This window comes from Pantherophis guttatus, chromosome 13, assembly GCF_059756535.1.
Source record: "Pantherophis guttatus breed Tessera chromosome 13, ASM5975653v1, whole genome shotgun sequence".
In the NCBI taxonomy this organism is placed as follows: Eukaryota; Metazoa; Chordata; class Lepidosauria; order Squamata; family Colubridae; genus Pantherophis; species Pantherophis guttatus.
Window position 1 is genome coordinate 22,087,318 of NC_142075.1, and position 19,904 is coordinate 22,107,221.

Genomic DNA, 19,904 nt, shown 5'->3' on the forward strand with positions numbered 1-19,904 from the left:
CACCCAGCTGGCTTTCATGTCTAAAGCAACACTAGAACTCACAGTCTCCTGGTCAATGGCCCAAAGTCACCAAGCTAGCTTTCAAGCCCAAGGCAACACTAGAACTCACAGTCTCCTGGTCAATGGCCCAAAGTCACCCAGCTGGCTTTCAAGCCCAAGGCAACACTAGAACTCACAGTCTCTTAGTCAATGGCCCAAAGTCACCCAGCTGGCTTTCATGCCTAAAGCAACACTAGAACTCACAGTCTCCTGGTCAATGGGACAAAGTCATTGAGCCAGCTTTCCTACTAAGGCAGGACTAGAACTCACAATGGCCTGGTGATTCAACCAAACCAGGGGAAGCTGTTCTCAATGGCTATTATCATTTTTTATTTATTCTTCCCCCCCCCACCAAAAAAAAGGAAAACAGTGGAGAACTGCAGGATTTTAACAGAAAAGAGCAAAAGAGAGAAATACGATCATAATTCTGCTACTTTCTTTTTGGAGTCCTAACCCCCCATGGTTCCCCTCCACCTGGCTAGGGACTTCTGGGAGTTGAAGTCCGCCCTACTTAAAGCTGGTGAAGCCGTGAACCACTGACACCGATGATTTAGAGATGGCCCAGCCGAATGAATTCAGTCTAAAAACCCCCGTATCTAAACATCTCCGAGAACCCTCCTGCCAAGGCGTGTGTGAAACAGGAAGCGAGCTGCATTTTTTTTTAAAAAAAAAATTAAAATAAATGCGACATCAGCAGTTCTGTGTCTCCAGAGGTTTGTGTGTGAGAGAGATTGTATAAGCTACAAGACAAGGCCATTGATGCTTATTCATTAATTCCATCTTTCTCAACTTTGGTAACTTTTAAAGATGGGTGGACTTCAACTCCCAGAATTCCCCAGCCAGCCATGGCTGGCGCTGGGGAATTCTGGGAGTTGAAGGCCACGTATTTTAATATTGCAAATCATTGCAAATTATAAATACTGGACAGTGGTCTAGCATCCGAATTTTTGCTACGTGACCACGGAGAGGCTGAAAGGGTCATAAGGGTGAGAAATGTCCTCAGTCTTTTTTTTAGTGTGGTCGTAACTTCGAAACGGTCACTAAACGGATGGCTGTAAGCCTAATCTAATCTAATCTAATCTAATCTAATCTAATCTGTAATCCTGTTTCTACTCCTTCGTTGGCGATTTTCAGACCGTTTCTCCCCATCCATCCTCTCTCCCGGAAGCCTGCATCCGTCCTCGCCTCTCTGCCGTCCATCTGGACGGCCGGTGCGACAAGGCCCTGAATGAGCCCACAGACCCCGGTCCAGTTGCCTGCCATATGACGCACGGATTGTGTCCGCAGGAGAAAGGAAAGCTTGCAACCCATGGCCATCAATGGCTCCCTTGTCTTGCCCGCACTGTGACTCCACACAGCTCCTGCCCAGCTGACGGGCAGAGTTGCAGGGCCCATCCGCTCACCCTGGGGAGGGGGAGCCTGTCCTGTCCGTTCCCCCCTCCCCCCCCACACAAAGGCCAGACTCTCCGCACAGCCCCAAAACCAGTTATCCCATCTCTCCTCCAATCAGGTTCCAGGTTAAATATATACATATACATATACATATACATATACGTATATATACATACATACATATACATATACATATACATACATACATATATATGTGTGTGTGTGTGTGTACAGTTAATATTTCGGGTTTCTTCCCGTGTAATTGTGAACATATCCCTAAAAGGATATTACACGGGAAGAAACCCGAAATATTAACTGTACACACATATATACCTGTGAAAACTTACATAGACAAATATATATATATATATTTCTTACTTCTTCGTAGGGTTTATGTGTGTTTTTCTTCTAGCCAGGTTTTCCCTACGTAACCAAGGTTTTTTGTAGCTCCAGCTCAGTAGAATCTGAGTAGATGTGATTCTACTGAGCTGGAGCTACAAAAAACCTTGGTTACGTAGGGAAAACCTGGCTAAAAGAAAAACATATATATATATATATATATGGGCAGTCCTCGCCTTAATACAACCGAGCCCCAAATGTAACATTTCTCACTTCTTTGAAGTGAGAAATGTGCGAAGGGAGCTTTGTCCCATTGTACGGCTTTTCTCGCCGTAAAGCGAATCCCTGCAGTTCTTAAATTCGTGATGCGGTCGTTAAGCGAATCCGGGTTTTCCTTTCCCCCACCCCACCCCCATCGACTTTGCTGGTCGGAAGATCACAAAAAGGGTTTCCGGGAGCATCGAAACCGTCATAAACACAAGTCCGTTGTCAAGCCTCCGAACGCCAATCACGTGACCGCGGGGATGCCGCAACGGTCACTAAGTGTGACAAACGGCCAGAAGTCGCTTTCCCTCCCCCCTCCCCCCCCGATGCAGCGTAACTTCAAACAGTCACTAAATGAAGTGTTGTTAAGTTGTAAGACTACCATATATATATATATATATTTAGTTTGGAATGCAAATAGCAGAATGACATCTCCATCCAGGGGAGCCAGCAAGCTTGCCCCTAGACGCCAACGGCGGCGGGGTAGGGGGCTGAACCCCCAAATAACCACTGAGAATTTTGCTTCATGCCTCAACCCAGGATGCCCCCCCACCCCCCCAGTGGATCCCAAAAGACCCACCAGCGGCGTGCAGGGTCTCTTCCCTTGGAGCAGACTGAAGTTTCACTTTTTCCCAAGAACAGAAAGAGGAGGGGAGACCACAAACCCACCCACCCCCGAGACCCCAGCTTTGTCTCACCCCTCTCTGGATGCCTGGCGAGGCTCTTGACCCCCAGATCACATGGGATCCGATGCCTGATCCTTTTGCCCTTTAGAAAGTCTCCTCTCCCATCCCCACCGGTGGTTTTCAGCTTTGAACACTCCCCCAACGCGGCTTTTCCCAGGGGAAGGAGGGAGAGAGGGACCCCCAGAGGTCATCAAGCCAGCCAGCCTTCCCCTGCAACACAGGGCTCCCTTGGGCCGCCTCTGTCCCTCCGGGTCGATCCCATCCACACATGCAGAGCGGAAGAAAGCCGCCCAGAAGGGAAGTGAATGACAGGCCCGGCCCAGCAAGATTCCCAAAGATGCAAATAAAAAACAGCCCCACAGCGCCCTGTTTCCTGCTAGGGATCGCCCGAGATCCAGCCAGCCCGTCTGCCTGGGATCCTCCTACCCGATCTCCCGGGAAAAGGCTCCCGGGGGGGCGGGGGGAGGGGGAGGGGGAGAGGGAGCTTGTAAACCGCACATATTGCCAGGCCTGCCCCACTGATCACTGTTATCTCTCTTTTCTCCAAGGTTCCTCCCTAGGGACTAGCCGCTTAAATGGGAATTCTCCCCAGAGCTTCCACTTCGGAAAAAAAAAAAAAGACGGAGGAGAAGAAAGAGGAGGAGAGGAAAAGGCGACCCCCCCTCCCTCCTAACTAACCCTTCTCTTCTCCCCCCCCATAGATTAAGGCTTCACCCCAAAAGTACCCTCGGGAGGGGGGGAAGAAAAAAAAGGGGGGGCTCTGCCGTTACTCACCGCTCTGCCTCCGCTTTCCGACCCGGCGGGGGGAAGCGGGGGGGGGGGTCCGCTGGCTGGGTTTATTCCATGCAACGGGGGATCGGGGCTTTGGGTGGGTGGGTAGGGGTGACCCCCGGATCTGGGCCGGGGAGATCCACCAGGGGGTGGGGGTGGGAGTGGGGGTGGGATCAGCCAAGGGCGGGTGGGGGGGGCGCCGGATCCGAGGCGGGGCAGGGGAAGAAGGTAACGAGGGTGGAAGTGGGGGTGGGGGGGAGGTGGAGAAAGGGAAACAATGTAGCCGCCGCGAACGTTCCAATTTCGAACGTTGCCGGCTTCGCTTTGGAACGTTGGCGCCGCCAAGATTCCGAGCGGCTTTTCGCGGGCGAGGCGGAGAGGCGGAGGCGGCGGGAGGCTCCTGGTCGAGCGGTGGAGGAGGCGGAGGCGGGGGCGGCGAGGATCTCTTTTTCTTCCCGTCTCTCTTTCCGACCCAGCCCCGCCGCTCGAGATCTCGCCGGGCCTGCTGCTCGCTGGCTTCCAGGGAACCCGAGCAGCCCGCCCGCAGCCCTACGGCGCCTGCGCGCTTGCCTGCCTTACCTTCCCCCTCCCCTCCCCACCCACCCACCCACCGCCGCCTCGCTTGCCCGTCTCCGCCCAGCGGCGGCGGTGGGGAGCTGGGCGAAGGGAGGGCGCCCCCTTCTGGTCAGCACGGGCTTTGTGCTAGAGCCTCTCTCTCTCTCTCTCTCTTTCTTTCTTTCTCTCAGTCTTTCTCTCTTTCTCTCAATCCCCCCTCCCTCTCAATCTCCCTCTCTGTCTTTCAATATTTATTGATTTCTTTCCCTCTCTCTTTCTCAATCTCCCTCTCTTCTCTCTCAATCTCTCTCTCTCTCTGTATTTCAATACTTATCGATTTCTCTCAATCTCTCTTTCTCAAGCTCTCTCTCTCTCTCTCTCTCGCTCTCAATAGAATAGAATAGAATTCTTTATTGGCCAAATGTGATTGGACACACAAGGAATTTGTCTTTGGTGCATACGCTCTCAGTGTACATAAAAGAAAAGATACGTTGGTCAAGAATCATAAGAATAGAATAGAATAGAATAGAATAGAATAGAATAGAATAGAATAGAATAGAATAGAATAGAATAGAATAGAATAGAATAGAATAGAATAGAATAGAACTTTTTATTGGCCAAGTGTGATTGGACACACAAGGAATTTGTCTTTGGTGCATACGCTCTCAGTGTACATAAAAGAAAAGATACGTTGGTCAAGAATCATAAGAATAGAATAGAATAGAATAGAATAGAATAGAATAGAATAGAACTTTTTATTGGCCAAGTGTGATTGGACACACAAGGAATTTGTCTTTGGTGCATACGCTCTCAGTGTACATAAAAGAAAAGATACGTTGGTCAAGAATCATAAGAATAGAATAGAATAGAATAGAATAGAATAGAATAGAATAGAATAGATTTTTTTATTGGCCAAGTGTGATTGGACACAGAAGGAATTTGTCTTTGGTGCATACGCTCTCAGTGTACATAAAAGAAAAGATACGTTGGTCAAGAATCATAAGAATAGAATAGAATAGAATAGAATAGAATAGAATAGAATAGAATAGAATAGAATAGATTTTTTTATTGGCCAAGTGTGATTGGACACAGAAGGAATTTGTCTTTGGTGCATACGCTCTCAGGGTACATAAAAGAAAAGATACATTCGGCAAGAATCATAAGAATAGAATAGAATAGAATAGAATAGAATAGAATAGAATAGAATAGAATAGAATAGAATTCTTTATTGGCCAAGTGTGATTGGACACACAAGGAATTTATCTTTGATGCATACGCTCTCAGGGTACATAAAAGAAAAGATACATTCGTCAAGAATCATAAGAATAGAACAGAACAGAACAGAAAAGAAGAGAACAGAACAGAACAGAAAAGAAAAGAAAAGAAAAGAAAAGAAAAGAAAAGAAAAGAAAAGAATAGAATTCTTTATTGGCCAAGTGTGATTGGACACACAAGGAATTTGTCTTGGTGCATACGCTCTCAGTGTACATAAAATAAAAGATACATTCATCAAGAATCGTAAGGTACAACACTTAATGATAGTCATAGGGAAACAGTCAATATAAATCTTAAGAATACCAGCAACAAGGTTACAGTCATACAGGGGCAATTAACAGGATGTAATACAGGTAGCCCTCGACTTACAACAGTTCAATTTAGTGACCATTCAAAATTATAATGGCACTGAAAAAAAGGGACTTGCTGGCTGGGGAATTCTGGGAGTTGAAGTCCACCCACCATAACATTTGCCAGTTTGTTTGTTTGTTTGTTTGTTTGTTTTAAACAACACCCATCTAAATTAGCCTCATCAAAACTGCACCGCTGGGTATTTCCTTTTGAAGCTTGTGGCTTTGCTTGCGGTGCAGCAGGTGTGTTTACTCATTTGAGGAAAAAAGATAGCCATCAAAAGATAAAAGGACTTTGTTTAAAAACTCCGGGTCTCTTCCTATGCACCATTTTTTTTGCAAGAGAAACACTTAAGTTGCTGAACAGAGCCAGAAGCCAGCTTACTAGCCAAATAAGAGACAGAGCAGATCCCGATGTTAAGTACCCGAAAATGGAGTGTGGGTTTGTGCAGGCCTTGGAATTGTGCAAGACAGTGGAATTGGTCTGGACTTTTGTCCCCATTCTGTCTTTTTTTTAAAAAAATCAATGTAACTTACAGTCTTCCCTCCCTTAGACTTATGCAAAATTAATCAGTGCATTCGTGGTCCTAAGTCAACTTGGATTTATTTGTGGAGCGCAACTAAGAAGGCCACATAAATTAATCATCACCATCAATATTTAATCTGGCAGTGACAAATGGGAGAGTCGGATTCACTTAAAGTGAATATTGAAAAAAAACCGATTTCGTTTGTTTGAACCGGAGGGAAAATGATACCACAGCATCTCCTACTGCACAATCACAACTTGGCGGTGTTTTGGGCAACCGTAAAGGCTGCTCTGTTGTGTCCAATATGGGATGTGTTTTGTGTGACATGAAACAGCCATAAATGCCAGCCGGTTTCCTAAAATGCAGTCCTGCAACCGGGGTGGGAATTTACTTTGGAGACTCCAAATCTGGGTCATAAGTCTCTTTTTCAGGTTCCGTTGTTAAGTTGAGTACTACTTGTATATAATTTCTTGGAGCCCTTCATTGTTGTTTCTATTCCCAGACTTAATCAGAAAGCAGAATAGCCTGCAATGCCTCCAGCCAACCAGCCGGTGGCGCTGTGGATCCAGCCTGGGAACCCAGGGGTTTGAACTGGTAAATCCGCCTGTTGGTCTTTCCAGGTACTTGATGCTAAAGAGGGAAGTTATAACAATGCCGCTCTTATTTCAAAAGGCGAGAGCTGAAAGGCGAGAAGAGGTAGATATACCCATTAAGAGCTGGCATTGTGTAATTCCTCCTTCATCAGGCTGTCCCGGAGAAAAATAAATAGGTGAGAAAGGTTCCCATGGAGAAAGAAATAAGCACAATTGAGCAGGGGGTTGGATCAGTGGTGAAATCCAATTTTTTTTACTACCGGTTCTGTGGGCGTGGTTTGGTGGGCATGGCAGGGGAAGGATACTGCAAAATCTCCATTCCCACCCCACTCCTGGGGGAAGGATACTGCAAAATCTCCATTCCCATCCCACTCCGGGGGAAGGATACTGCAAAATCCCCATTCCCACCCTACTCCTGGGGGAAGGATACTGCAAAATCCCCATCCCCTCCCCACTCCTGGGGGAAGGATATTGCAAAATCTCCACTCCCTCCCCACTCCAGGGGAAGGATATTGCAAAATCTCCATTCCCTCCCAACTCCAGGGGAAGGATACTGCAAAATCCCCATTCCCACCCTACTCCTGGGGGAAGGATACTGCAAAATCCCCATCCCCTCCCCACTCCTGGGGGAAGGATATTGCAAAATCTCCATTCCCATCCCACTCCGGGGGAAGGATACTGCAAAATCCCCATCCCCTCCCCACTCCTGGGGGAAGGATATCGTGAAATCTCCATTCCAACCCCATTCCAGGCGAAGGATACTGCAAAATCCCCATTTCCTCCCCACTCCTGGGGGAAGGATATTGCAAAATCTTCATTCCCTCCCCACTCCAGGGGAAGAATACTGCAAAATCTCCATTCCCACCCCACTCTGGGGCCAGCGAGAGGTGGTATTTGCCGGTTCTCCGAACTGCTCAAAATTTCTGCTACCGGTTCTGCAGAACCTGTCGGAACCTGCTGGATTTCTCCCCTAGGTTGGACTAGAAGACCTCTAAGGTCCCTTCCAGCTTTATTCGGATTGATTTTTCCAGTTGGCACTCTTGGGGGGGTGCCGGCAGAACTGAGAAGGCAGGGGTGGGTCTGATTTGTGACCGTTTGACCTCTTTGAAGAGCACAAGGGAGACCGTGACGTGAAGGCGTCCCAAGCACAAGGGAGCAGGCAAAAAAGTAGATTGCAGACTTTTCTTTGGAAACCACGTCTGATTTCATTGCTTCTCAGACTTCAAAGCAAGATGCCTGGCGCACAGGGGGCTCTCCAAACTTGGCAACTTGTGGACTTCAATCCCCAGAATTCCCCAGCCAGCACGGTTGCCGGCATCGCTGGCTGGGGAATTCTGGGAGTGGAAGTCCACCAGCCAGTTTTTAAAGTTGCCAAATTTGCAGCAGCCTCTCTTGATTTCCCAGGATGCTTCTGTGGGCCCTTCTAAGCAGGAGGGCCAATAGCCACCTTAAGATGGGACAATTGGAAAGTGCCATCCAGCCCATCTGGAATACACACACACACATCCCAAAAAAAAGCCACAAAAACACACACCTTAGTCTGCCTTAAAGAGAAGTGTGGATTTTTTTTTTTTTTATTAAAAAAGCTTTAATAAAAGTCCTCTCCTGAGTTCTGATTATCCCTCTCTTGCAGATAAACTCTTGAACCTCTCAAATCCTCGTGAACCTATCAAGTTTCCTTCTATTTTTTTTTCCCCCTTTGTTGGCAGCCAGGCAGTTATATAAGAAGGGATCTACCACTCAGGTAATAATAACAGCCTGCCATTTTTACTTGGACCAACGCCAGGGTCATTACTCAACCAGCCCTTCAGTTTCTCTCTGTGTGTGTGTGTGTGTGTGTTGTACTCTCGTGCATCCGTGCAAAGTCCCACACACCTTAGAAAGCCTGGCTGTTGAATCAACCCCAATGGAAAGGAAAATAATAGCAGGTTTGGCATTGCTTCAAACCCATCCGGGCAAAGATACCGGAGAATGTTTTTCTTCGAAGTTAGGAAATTAAAGAAGGCAGGACAAGGAACTAATGGATGGAAACTAATCAAGGAAGGGAAGCAACCTGGAATTGAAGAAAAACTTCCTAACAGTGAGGACAATTAACCAGTGGAACAGCTTGCCACCAGAAGTTGTAGATGCTCCCATCACTGGAGGTTTTTAAGAAGAGAGACTGGGCAGCCACTTGTCTGAAATGATATAGGATGACTGGACTAGAAGACTCCTTCATGGTCTATTCTGAGAAGGAAGGAAGGAAGGAAGGAAGGAAGGAAGGAAGGAAGGAAGGAAGGAAGGAAGGAAGATGATTATATATGATTATATATGTTATATAATCATATATTATATTACATGATTATCATCATCATCATCAACTTTGGGTAGGCTCATACCAGGGCTGAAATGCTCCCGGTTCAGACTGGATCACCTGATCCGGTAGCGATGGAGGCGGGTGGTTCGGAGAACCGATAGCAAAAATCCCTGCCCCCCCCCTCCCCATGCCCAGCTGACCCGCACAATCATCAGAGGCTTTTTTTTTTTTTTTTACTTTTAAAAGCATTTTTTCTACAACCTTTTCGGCCAAAAAATGCTTTTAAAAGTAAAAAAAAAAAAAAAAAGCCTCTGCCCATCAGGCAACTCAGCTGGGATCGTCAGAGCCTTTTGAAAGCATTTTTTTTACAACCTCTTCACTGAAGAAGTGGTAGAAAAAATGGTTTTAAAAGTAAAAAAAAAAAAATTGGCCACGCCTACCCAGTCACATTACTCCTCCCCCTCACCAAGCCACGCCCACAGAACCGGTAGTAACAAATTTTAGATTTCACCACTGGCTCATACGATGCTTTTCCCCAAATAGAACTACAAAAATATGCCGAAAAAGATTGAGATTCTTGGGACAGGCTGGCGGGCAATTAGTCCTTTTTGCAATTAGTCCATCTTATTAGGAAAACGCGGTTTCACTTGGACGTGCTCGCATCGCTCGTGCCTCAGGGAGAGGCCGTAGAGAGGGGTCATGTTTACCGTCACCCCGTCAGGAACGCTGAACTCCAAGTCTTGTAGCAAAGTGGCCAAGAAAAGGAAGAGTTCCCATCGAGCGATGGGCTCGCCGATGCATCGCCGTTTCCCCATGCCGAATATCAGGACTTTCTCCCGTTCATCCGTGTTGATTTCTTTCCCGTTGGCGCTGAGAAAACGTTCGGGAATGAAGGCAGAGGGGTCTTTCCAAAGATTTCTACAAAGAGGATGCATGGAATGAAGGGTTGGGAATAAGGAGAATTTTTTTCTGACAGTGAGAACAATCAACCCATGGAACGGAAGCTGCCTTCAGAAGTTGTGGGAGCTTCATCACTGGAAGCTTTCGAGAAGAGACGGGACTGCCCTTTGGTCGTCGGGCTCTGCCACGCATACGCAGGGGGGGGGACGCATGTGGGAGAGCATGCAAGCATGCATGGGGGTGGGGCGTGTGCAGGGAATGTGTGCATGCCCAGTGTTGTGGCCCCGCCCTCTGAGCCTGTCCCATCGGAGGAAGAAAGCTCCAAGCATGAGGAAGAGGAGTCAGCCAGGCCTCCCTCTCCAGGCCCCTCCCCTCTGGCACTGTCTCAGGTGCCGGCCGAGGGAGAGGAGATTAGCAGGGAGACAGGTGGCTCAGATGAAAGCGAAGGAGAGACATCATTCCTGGACACACGCCTCCGAAGGCGTGATAAACGATTGCAGCAGCTCAGGAGGCGTGCTAGGGATTAGAACTGAGTCACTGGACCACACCCCAGAGACTATATAATAGAGGGTGGTGGTCAGTGATCCTTGTGACGAACAAAACTAACCTTGGATAGTCACTAAAGCCTCGTTCGGAACTGCTGGGAGGAATATTTATTGTTGTTGGACATTTGGAAGCTGAGTATTTATCTTTCTGTTTTTCTGTGAAAATAAAGGCACTTGGCAGACGGTGTGTCTATCGCTGCCAAGTTGGAGATAAAGAACTGGGTGTGTTCCAAAGTGTTTCCTTAACCCTCGGCTGGCTGTGTTTGTGTGTGTGTGTGGACGGGGACAGATCACCCAGGGTGTGTGCAGGGGCCACACGCATATGTGTGGGGGTGAGGCACATGCATGGGGGCCACACACGTATTGCATTTTGGGGGTTCGGGCGCACGCTTTGGGCACTCGGTCCGGAAAAGGTTAGCCATCAGTGACATAGAATAACAGTGTCAGCATTCTAATGCTGCCATAAAGAGGAGAAGAAGAGGCTTGACTTTTCACCTACTTATTTTCTCTGTAGATAATATCCCCTAGGAGATGGGATGGGAGGGGGGACATTCCTGTGGGTTGAAGTCAGGAGCTGGGGAGACTGACTTGGAAGATGGCCAATGAGACGCTGAGAATTGGGGAACGGAAAGGGAAGGGTTTGGGGTCAGAGGGTTAGTATCGGCTACGACGAAGTCGGGACCAGATTGTTGTACTCAATAAATGGAAGATTTCAGCAAAGATTAATTGTTTGGGAATGCAATTTATTTGAGATGACATCGTAACCTGACAAACAGAGTCTTCTAGTCCAACCTTCTGCTCTAGCAGGAGACCCTATACCAGTGATGGCTAACCTTTTTGCCATCGCGTGCCAAAAGCAGGGGGAGCGCGGGGGTCGTGCGCGCCTGCCCCCACCCACCCCGCACCCCACGCATGTGCACACGACCCCTCCCCCCACGCTCCCCACGCTTTTGGCATGTGATGGCACGGTGGGCCTGGTAGGCCTGTTTTTCACCCTCCCCAGGCTCCAGAGCCTTTCTAGGAGGCTGGGGAGGGCAAAAACAGCCTTCCCTATCGCCCCAGAAGTCCTCCGGAGACCAGAAACAGCCCTTTTCCCGACTTCCGGTGGGGCCAGAAGGCCTGAAAATCAGCTGGCCAGCGTGCGCATGCACACCGGAGCTGAGCTCGTGTGCCCATCCATATGGCTCCACGTGCCACCTGTGGCACGCGTGCCATAGGTTTGCCATCACGGTTCTATGTTCTTAGTGGGGTGCTGAAGCTGGCCTTCTGGGCTGTCCTACAATTCCCCAACCTCCAGAATAACAGGACAAGAAGCAATGGGTGGAAACCAATCAAGGAGAGAAGCAACCTGGAATTAAGGAGAAACTTCCTAACAGGGAGGAGAGTTAACCAATGGAACAGCTTGCCACCAGAAGTTGTTGGTGCTTCATCAGTGGAGGCTTTTAAGAAGAGAGTGGACAGTCACTTGTCTGAAATGGTCTAGGGTCTCCTGCTTGAGCAGGGGGTTGGACTAGAAGACCTCCAAGGTCCCTCCCAATTCTGTTGTTTTGTTATTTCCGTTATTCCATGAGAACTCGCTACTTACTCGTCATGGTTGACTTGCCACTGGTTGATAAAGACGCAGAGGTCCTTAGGAATGAAGTAGCCCTTGAAGGTGGTATCTCTCGTGGTGCTGAAAAGAAAACAAGAAAATAAAAAAAATATATTTTTCAAAGCCAACAAAGAATCCGCCCACCAAGCCACGCCCACAGAACCGGTAATAAAAAAAAAATTGAATTCCACCATTGACTTGACGGATCAGACCAGGTTCAGGGACAAATTTCTCTTCGGAATTTGGGACTTACCAATGGGGAAGTGTGAACGGTATGAAGGTAGAGTGCCTGAACACTTCCAGGATGAAAGCTTCCGTGTAAGGGAGCAGGGAGCGATCGGATAATCGCGGCTTCCGTTCTCTGCCGATGGTGACATCTGCAAAGCAGGGAGTCAAAAAAAAATCAAAGATCTCCCTTCTTTCGTGAGAAGACTTTATCTCTAAGGATGTAGAGGGCATGGGGAGTGACCTTGAAGGTTGGGATGAAGTGCCATTTGCTAAAGCAATGGTCAGATAAGAGGGGCTTGAGCCAAGAGAAAACGTCCCACACAAAAATTGTAGGGCTGACAAAGGCCGTGTGCTGTGGCCTGCTGGCCACCAGCCCCTCCAGCAGCTGAATCAGAGGAGGAGGAGGCGTGGGAGTCAGCATCAAGGCAATCTGAGAGCTCCGAGGGGAAAGAGGGAATGGAGCTGGCAGAGAGAGAGAGACAGAGGCGGATCCTGGGCCGTCCGTCAGCCCTCAGATGGAGAGTCAACAGCCCCCAGGTCTGGAGGTGGCTGAGGAGGAAGAGGAGGAACAGCTGGGTCCAGTGCCTGACGCACGGATGCACAGAAGGCAGAGGAGAGGAGAGCAGTGGAAATCTATGGGCCGGTCCTTGGGACAGAAGAGCCACCGCTGCTAGCGAAGCCCCACTCCTAGCTCTGGGGATAAAAAGCAGGGGGTGAAGATGAATAGATGTGGCAGACAACTATTCATCTTCTGGCCAGCCGGACTTCTTAACCTGCGTTGAAAGAGAAACTTTTTGCCGGGGCTGCCGGCGCTCCTGATAAAGGAATCTTTTGAGTTCACGTCAGAGGGTTTGTCGTGTTTGGGGAGCTGGGTCACAACACCGTCTGTACATGTGATTTAAGTTGGGTTGTTTTGGTTCCCCCAAATGCTGAGCATAAGTGTGCAAACCCAGCCTTTTATTTTGTTCCGTGAACTGGAGTTGCGGGACGAATACGTTCAAATAAATAAATAAATGCATAAGAAAAAAATAACTCCTAGTTCCAGATTAGTTACCCTGGCAGAGGAAGAAAAATAACCCACCTATTTCTTCCTGGATCTTTTTCTGAATTTTGGGATAAGTGATGAGATACATAAGGGACCAGGACAAGCCGGTGGATACTGTGCTGAAACCTGTAACACACACACACACATACACAAAAAGAGGACACGGCGGGACCGAAATAACTCCATCTCGCTGTTGTGGTCCATCAGCAGCCTGCGGAGCTGGCAGCGGAGTCGGACAGCGATGAGGCTGAGGAAGAACAGGGGCCAGTCCTGGAGGCTGGGGAAGGCCCGGATGAGGGCTCTGCATCGGAGGCAGAGATGAGGCCAGGGCCATCGGGGCGTGATGTGCAGCCTCCGGAGCCTCCAGAGGCTGACAGTAGAGAGACAGAGGAACAGGAGGAGCCTGTTCCTAGTGCACGCATGCGCAGAGCTGCCAGAAGGCACGAACAGTTAAAACAAAAGGGACGACTCGGTAGTAAGGCCTGGAGATGATTGGCCCTTCCCATAAGGCTTAAAAGAGCAGCAATGGCTCTTGGGCTCTTTGACGGAAAACAACGTTGATAGACTTGTCTTGCTGCACTTACCTCTGATCGGCGTCTTCTGCTCCTGAACTTTTGCCAAGAGAAGCCTTTGGCAGTTTGCCTAATTATACCCAGGTTGGTGATTAGCCTGAAGAATTTGTGTTATGAAGAATTTGTTTTAATTTAGTTTGGACTACGCTGAGAATGAGTTAATTCTCAACTGTTCTAATAAAGTCTGTTTGTTTTGGAACTGTTTGCGTCTAATATTACCTACTTGGGCCTGGGTCACAACACTCGCCTCCTGACTTACACGGGGTCTCACCTCCAGGAGGACTTTGGCCAGATGCTTCCACAAATTCCTTTTCTCGGGGGACAGAAGAGTGAAATTGCTCAAGATCCATCAAATCCAGAACAAGGTAAGGAATATGTGTAATTAAGGACTTTGATGGAGCCTGCTATCTCCCAATAACCATTCAGAAGCTGGTGAAAAAATAAAGGCCTGTGGGAACGGCCTTGGGAGACAGGAGCCACAGATTGGACAAGTGGTATGTAAAAGGTATCTCAGCCAGAGGTGGGCTTCAAAAATTTTAGCAGGGGGTTCTCTGCCTGGTTGTTGGGTGGGCGTGGCCATGGTGGGAGTGGCCTAGTCAGCCTCCTGCACCAAGGGAGGGGTGTTTTTGTCCTCCCCAGGCTCCGGAGGCTTTCTTTGAGCCTCCGGGAGGGCAAAAATGGCCTCCCCAGGCTCCGGAGGTCCTCTGGAGGCTGGAATTGGGCCCATTTCCAGCCTTCCTGAATTTCCGGTAGACCCCTCCCCGAGCCTCCATGCGCACCCTGCACTTACCTGCATCCAAAACAGGCCGCGTGGGGACTCCTTGGAGGGGTGGGGTGGGGTGGGCGAGCCAGGAGTGGGATTTGGGGGTTCTCCAAACTGCACAGAATCTTAGCTAGAGGTTCTCCCGAACCCCTGCAAACCCCCAGCAGCCCACCACCTGATCTCAGCCCATAGAAGGAGACCCAGAGTAATAAGCGTTTATTACGTTTATAAAAATGGAGATTGAATGACCCCCAGGACACAGCAACGGTCGTAAGTATGAACCAGTTGCCAAGCGTCTGAATTTTGATGACGTGCTCGTAGGGATGCTGCAATGTGTGAAAAATAAATCACTTTTTCCAGGGCCGTTGTAACTTTGATCGGTCACTCAATGAACTGTTGTAAATCGAGGACTACCTGCCCTTCTCCCCCGGGGTTCGCTTTTGATTAGACCCTCAGGTGAAGAAGACCTTACCTGCCCCAAAAATATCATTGACCAGATTCACAATTTTTTCAGTGGGGACCTGAGTTTTCAATTTGGCGTCTGCTTTCTGTTTTTGGCTTTCCTCGATCAGCGAATCGGTGATATCGCGGATGTGATCCTGAAAGGAAACATCAAGGAAAGTTGTGCTGACTTTACAATAATACCACTTATTATAGAGGCGACTTCAAGAACTGTCAGCCTTTTTTGTTTTTTTAGGAAGCCCAGCTTGAGAGAAATTGAAGACAACTGTTTTCATTTGAGTCCCATTGATGTTCCATCAGATTTAGGCCGGATTTTGTATTAGGAAAATAGCAAATAGATTTCATGATAAGAGAGGGTGGGGAGAGATGAAGTTATCAAATACCAAAAATGTCAAAATTTGTAGACCTGAAAGAGTGAAAATATCATGTTGTAGGAAGCCGCCCCCCTCTCCTAGAAGAATGAAATACTTTGGGAAATGTTAAAAATCCCAAATGCCTTTTTAACATTTCCCCTACATGAGAAATGGAGGGGAAAAAATCTTAAGGGAGGCAGAAACCAGCCCCAGTTTCCCTACCCCAAGCAAAAACTGAGGAGGCCAGTTTTTAGAAATGCAGATTTGGTAATCCGTTCAGAAAAGACTGGGTCAGACAGAAACCTCAGATAAGCAACAAGCCAAAGGTTGACAAGATTAGCTCAGGCAAACACCTAGAATTTGCATTTTCCCTTGTGCCTATAGAGCCAGCCATGACCTCTACATGACCCCATACGAATCCGGAAGGTATAAAAACCCACCCACTCACTCTCAACATGATTTTGTCAGCTGTCCCAGAATCACATGTGATTGATGGTTCTGCTTCATCAATAAAGTGAACCTTTCTTTCCAATCAGTGTTGTCGTCCGCCAGCAGCCTGCGGAGCTGGCAGCAGAGTCGGACAGTGAGGAGGCTGGGGAGGAACACGGGCCAGTCCTGGAGTCTGGGGAAGGCTCGGACGAGGGCTCTGCATCGGAGGCAGAGAAAGGGCCATCTGGGAGGTACGTGCTGCCTCCGGAACCTCCAGAGTCAGACCTCAGCGAGGCAGAGGAACAGGGGGAGCCTCTTCCCAGTGCGCACATGCACAGAGCTGCCAGAAGGCAAGAACAGTTCAAACAAAAGGTACGACTCGGGAGTAAGGCCTGGAGATGATTGGCCCCTCCCATAAGACTTAAAAAGAGACGTGGGCCTTTGCAGGAAGCAACGTTGTTCATTCTGTGCAGTTTAAAGCCTGAAGCTCTGTTTGATTCTGGACTCCGTGTGGCTTTGCCCATTAGGTCTTTGGCAGCGTTTCAAGGGAGATGAAGGTGGGTGATTATCAGCCTTATCCCGAAGGACTCTATTTGGGACTCATCTTTGTGAATGAATTCACAGCTGTTAAAATAAAAGAGGTTTTTGGGACTACTCGTGTGTTTTACTGACTCAGGGGGCCTAGGTCAGAACAATCAGCCTCCAGCCTCCATTTTATTTCCAGCGTCTTTCTCTCGGCTTGGACCTGGACCTGGATATTTCTCCCAACAATGTCTTACCTTCCTGAAGCTCTCGTAATGCTCTTGCACGCTCTTCTTCAGGAAGCGATTGAATTCCTGATTGTAGTTCTTAAACTTTTTCACCTTGCTGTTGGGAAGATACTGAAGAACAGGGATGAAGGTGGCTAGACTTCCCGAGCCTGTGCCTTCCACAAACCGTTCGCTGTTGGCCACAATGTGGAGCAGTTCTTCGTCATCGTAGTCGTAACGCTTGCCGAAACACATGGCCAAAACCACATTGGCCACGGCGACCATCAAGTACAGATAGGGATCCAGGCGGTTCTTAGCAAGCATGACCTCCTGGAGCTTGGCCATCAGATGGTGGGCCTCCTTGGAGACGTGGTCTTCCAAGAGGCAGGTGGAGAAGGAGGTGAGGCTGGGTGAAGAAGCGAAGGTTTTCAGGGCGTGTTGAGCCAGCTTGCGACGAGCTTGCCACACCGGTCCAGAATCCGTGCCGAAAGCCATACTCTGCCCATCGGTCACATGGCGGAAGATGTAAAGGTCTGGACGTCCCTTGAAGTCTTCTCCGTTTCTCACGAGGGCTTCCTTGATGGTCTCCAGACCACTCAGCACCAAGACTGGCCTTGTCCCGATGTGGATCATCATGACATCTCCGTAGGTCTTGCTCATTTGACTCAAACTGAGATGGACATTGGTCCCCAGCTCCAGTATGTTGCCAATCAAGGGATAGCCCCGTGGTCCAGGGATTCTTCTGGAGCCCTGCGGGATCTGTTTTTGGAAGGTCTGGAGGACAAGGAAGAGCAGGCAGAAAACTGCCAGGCCAATCAGGACCTCGGTAGCCGAAATCGATGCCAGGATCCCCCGGAGCCACATGGCAAAGCTGGATAAAGGTTTGTCTTCAAAACCTTTTACTGAAATGAGAGGAAAGATAGGACAGGCGGTACAAATAGGAAGGCAAAAATCAGTAGAGGGAGTCCTTGATTTATGACCAGAACTGGGCTCAGAATTTTCGTTGCTAAGCAAGGCGGTTGTTAAGTGAGTCCTGCCCAATTTTATAATCATGTTTGCCACAGCTGTTAAGCAAATCACTGCAGTTCTTAAATGAATCACATGATTGTTAAGCAAATCTGGCTCTCCCTGTTGATTTTTCTTTTTCCTTCCTTCCTTCCTTCCGTCTTTCCTTCTTTCACTCCTCCCTCCTCCTTTCTCCCTTCCTCATGTTTCCTCCCTCCCTCATATTTCCTCCCTCCCTCCTTCCCTCCCTCCTTCATGTTTCCTTCCTTCCTCCCTCCCTCCTTCCCTCCCTTCCTCCCTCCCTCATGTTTCCTTCCTCCCTCCCTCCTTTCCTCTCTCTCATGTTTCCTTCCTTCCTTCCTTCCTTCCTTCCTTCCTTCCTCCTCTTCCTTCCTTCTTTCCTTCCTTCCTTCCGTCCTTCCTTCTTTCACTCCTCCCTCCCCCTCCCTCCCTTCATCATGTTTCCTCCCTCCCTCATATTTCCTTCCTTCCTCCTTCCCCCTCCCTCATGTTTCCTTCCTCCCTCCTTCCCTCCTTCCTTCATGTTTCCTTCCTCCCTCCCTCCTTTCCTCCCTCCCTCATGTTTCCTTCCTTCCTTCCTACTCTTCCTTCCTTCCTTTCCTTCCTTCTGTCCTTCCTTCTTACACTCCTCCCTCCCCCTCCCTTCCCATGTTTCCTCCCTCCCTCATATTTCCTTCGTCCCTCCCCCTCCCTCCATCATGTTTGTTTCCTTCCTTCCTTCCTTCCTCCCTCCCTCCTTCCCTCCCTCCCTCCCTCCCTCATGTTTCCTCCCTCCCTCCTTCCTCCCTCCTTCACGTTTCCTTCCTTCTTCCCTCCCTCCTTCCTTCCCTCCCTCCCTCATGTTTTCTTCCTCCCTCCTTCCTCCCTCCCTCATGTTTCCTTCCTTCTTCCCTCCCTCCTTCCTTCCCTCATGTTTCCTTCCTCCCTTCCTCTCTCCTTTCCTCCCTCCCTCATGTTTCCTTCCTTCCTTCCTCCTCTTCCTCCCTCCCTCCCTCCTTTGCATAATAAATACCTGGTAAAATCAGGAAGAATAAGAACTAGGGATGAGGCCAACACAGTCTACAAGTAAAAGTTGTTGTCCAAATGTCTTTAGCTCTTTCTCTTGCCAGCCGCTGGCTACCTTATGAGAAGGTTGTCCCGTGTTCTCCTATCTGGGAAATGATTATTTAACCCACAAACCCTCCAAGTTCAGCTGGAGAAAATCCAAGGAAAATATTGCATCCCACGGCGCTGGGCTAAAACCAGGTAATGTGCTTCTTGATTACCAAGATCGTCCCAGATTTTGCTGGTACTGAAGGAGGCTGGGGTTCTCTTTTGCATTCAACCAGTGTTTAAACCTGGCTTATTTAATAAACTCCAGCTGGTTGGGTTTGCACAATCCGTACGCCCTTATTCCTGAGCCAAAAGCAAACAAATAAATTTAATAAGTCAATAAATAAAACAAAACAAGGCCCAAGATGGTTCACAGTGCTTTGGGAACTTGTCAATTCTTCAAAAAGTAGACCAGACTAGGGGGTACCCAAATCATGCTAACCAAGATTGGGCTGCTGGGGGTTCGCAGGGGTTCGGGAGAACCTCTAGCTAAGATTCTGTGCAGTTCGGAGAACCTCCAAATCCCACTCCTGGCTGGCCCCGCCCACCCCGCCCCTCCCAGGAGTCCCCACATGGCCCATTTTGGATGCAGGTACGTGCAGGGTGAGCACGGAAGCTTGGGGTCGGGCCTATCAGAAGTTCAGGAGGGCCAGAAATGGGCCCGTTTCTGGCCTCCAAAGGGCCTCCGGAGCCTGGGGAGGCCGTTTTCACCCTCCCGGAAGCTCAAGGAAAGCCTCTGGAGCCCGGGGAGGGCAAAAATCCCCCCCACCGTGGTGCAGGAGGATGACTAGGCCACGCCCATCATGGCCACACCCACCCAGCAACCAGGCAGAGAACCCCTTGCTAAAATTTTTGAAGCCCACCCCTGATGCTAACTAATACTTATCTTTATTATAAGGTTATAGTAACAGAAGCTTGCATGTCTGAATGGTCTTCCCCTCTCTTTCTCTTTCTCTTCGTGAGAATTGGCTGAGTGGGTTCTCTTTTGAGATGCGTTCTCATATTACGTTTCTGCTTTGGGCACAGATTTCCTTTATTTGGCCAATGTCTTAGTAGCTTCTT

The 19,904-nt window shown here is 48.8% G+C and overlaps 2 protein-coding genes across 2 annotated transcripts in view; both read right to left on the reverse strand.

The window, feature by feature from the left end:
- Nucleotides 1–4,119, reverse strand: part of CSK (C-terminal Src kinase) — a 44,571-nt gene extending 40,452 nt beyond the window's left edge. The window contains exon 1 of the mRNA XM_060689470.2: nt 3,495–4,119. The gene's annotated coding sequence lies outside the window, so the exon portion shown is untranslated. The remainder of the gene's footprint in view (nt 1–3,494) is intronic.
- A 5,373-nt stretch (nt 4,120–9,492) lies between these two features.
- CYP1A2 (cytochrome P450 family 1 subfamily A member 2) lies at nt 9,493–17,839 on the reverse strand. The gene is made up of 6 exons (XM_034409553.3): nt 16,755–17,839; nt 15,204–15,330; nt 13,433–13,522; nt 12,377–12,500; nt 12,118–12,204; nt 9,493–10,005 (listed from the first exon to the last, which is right to left on the reverse strand). Exons 1-6 carry the CDS (start codon nt 17,775–17,777, stop codon nt 9,702–9,704), a joined length of 1,755 nt encoding a protein of 584 aa, XP_034265444.2. The 5' UTR covers nt 17,778–17,839; the 3' UTR covers nt 9,493–9,701.
- Nucleotides 17,840–19,904: the final 2,065 nt, after the last annotated feature.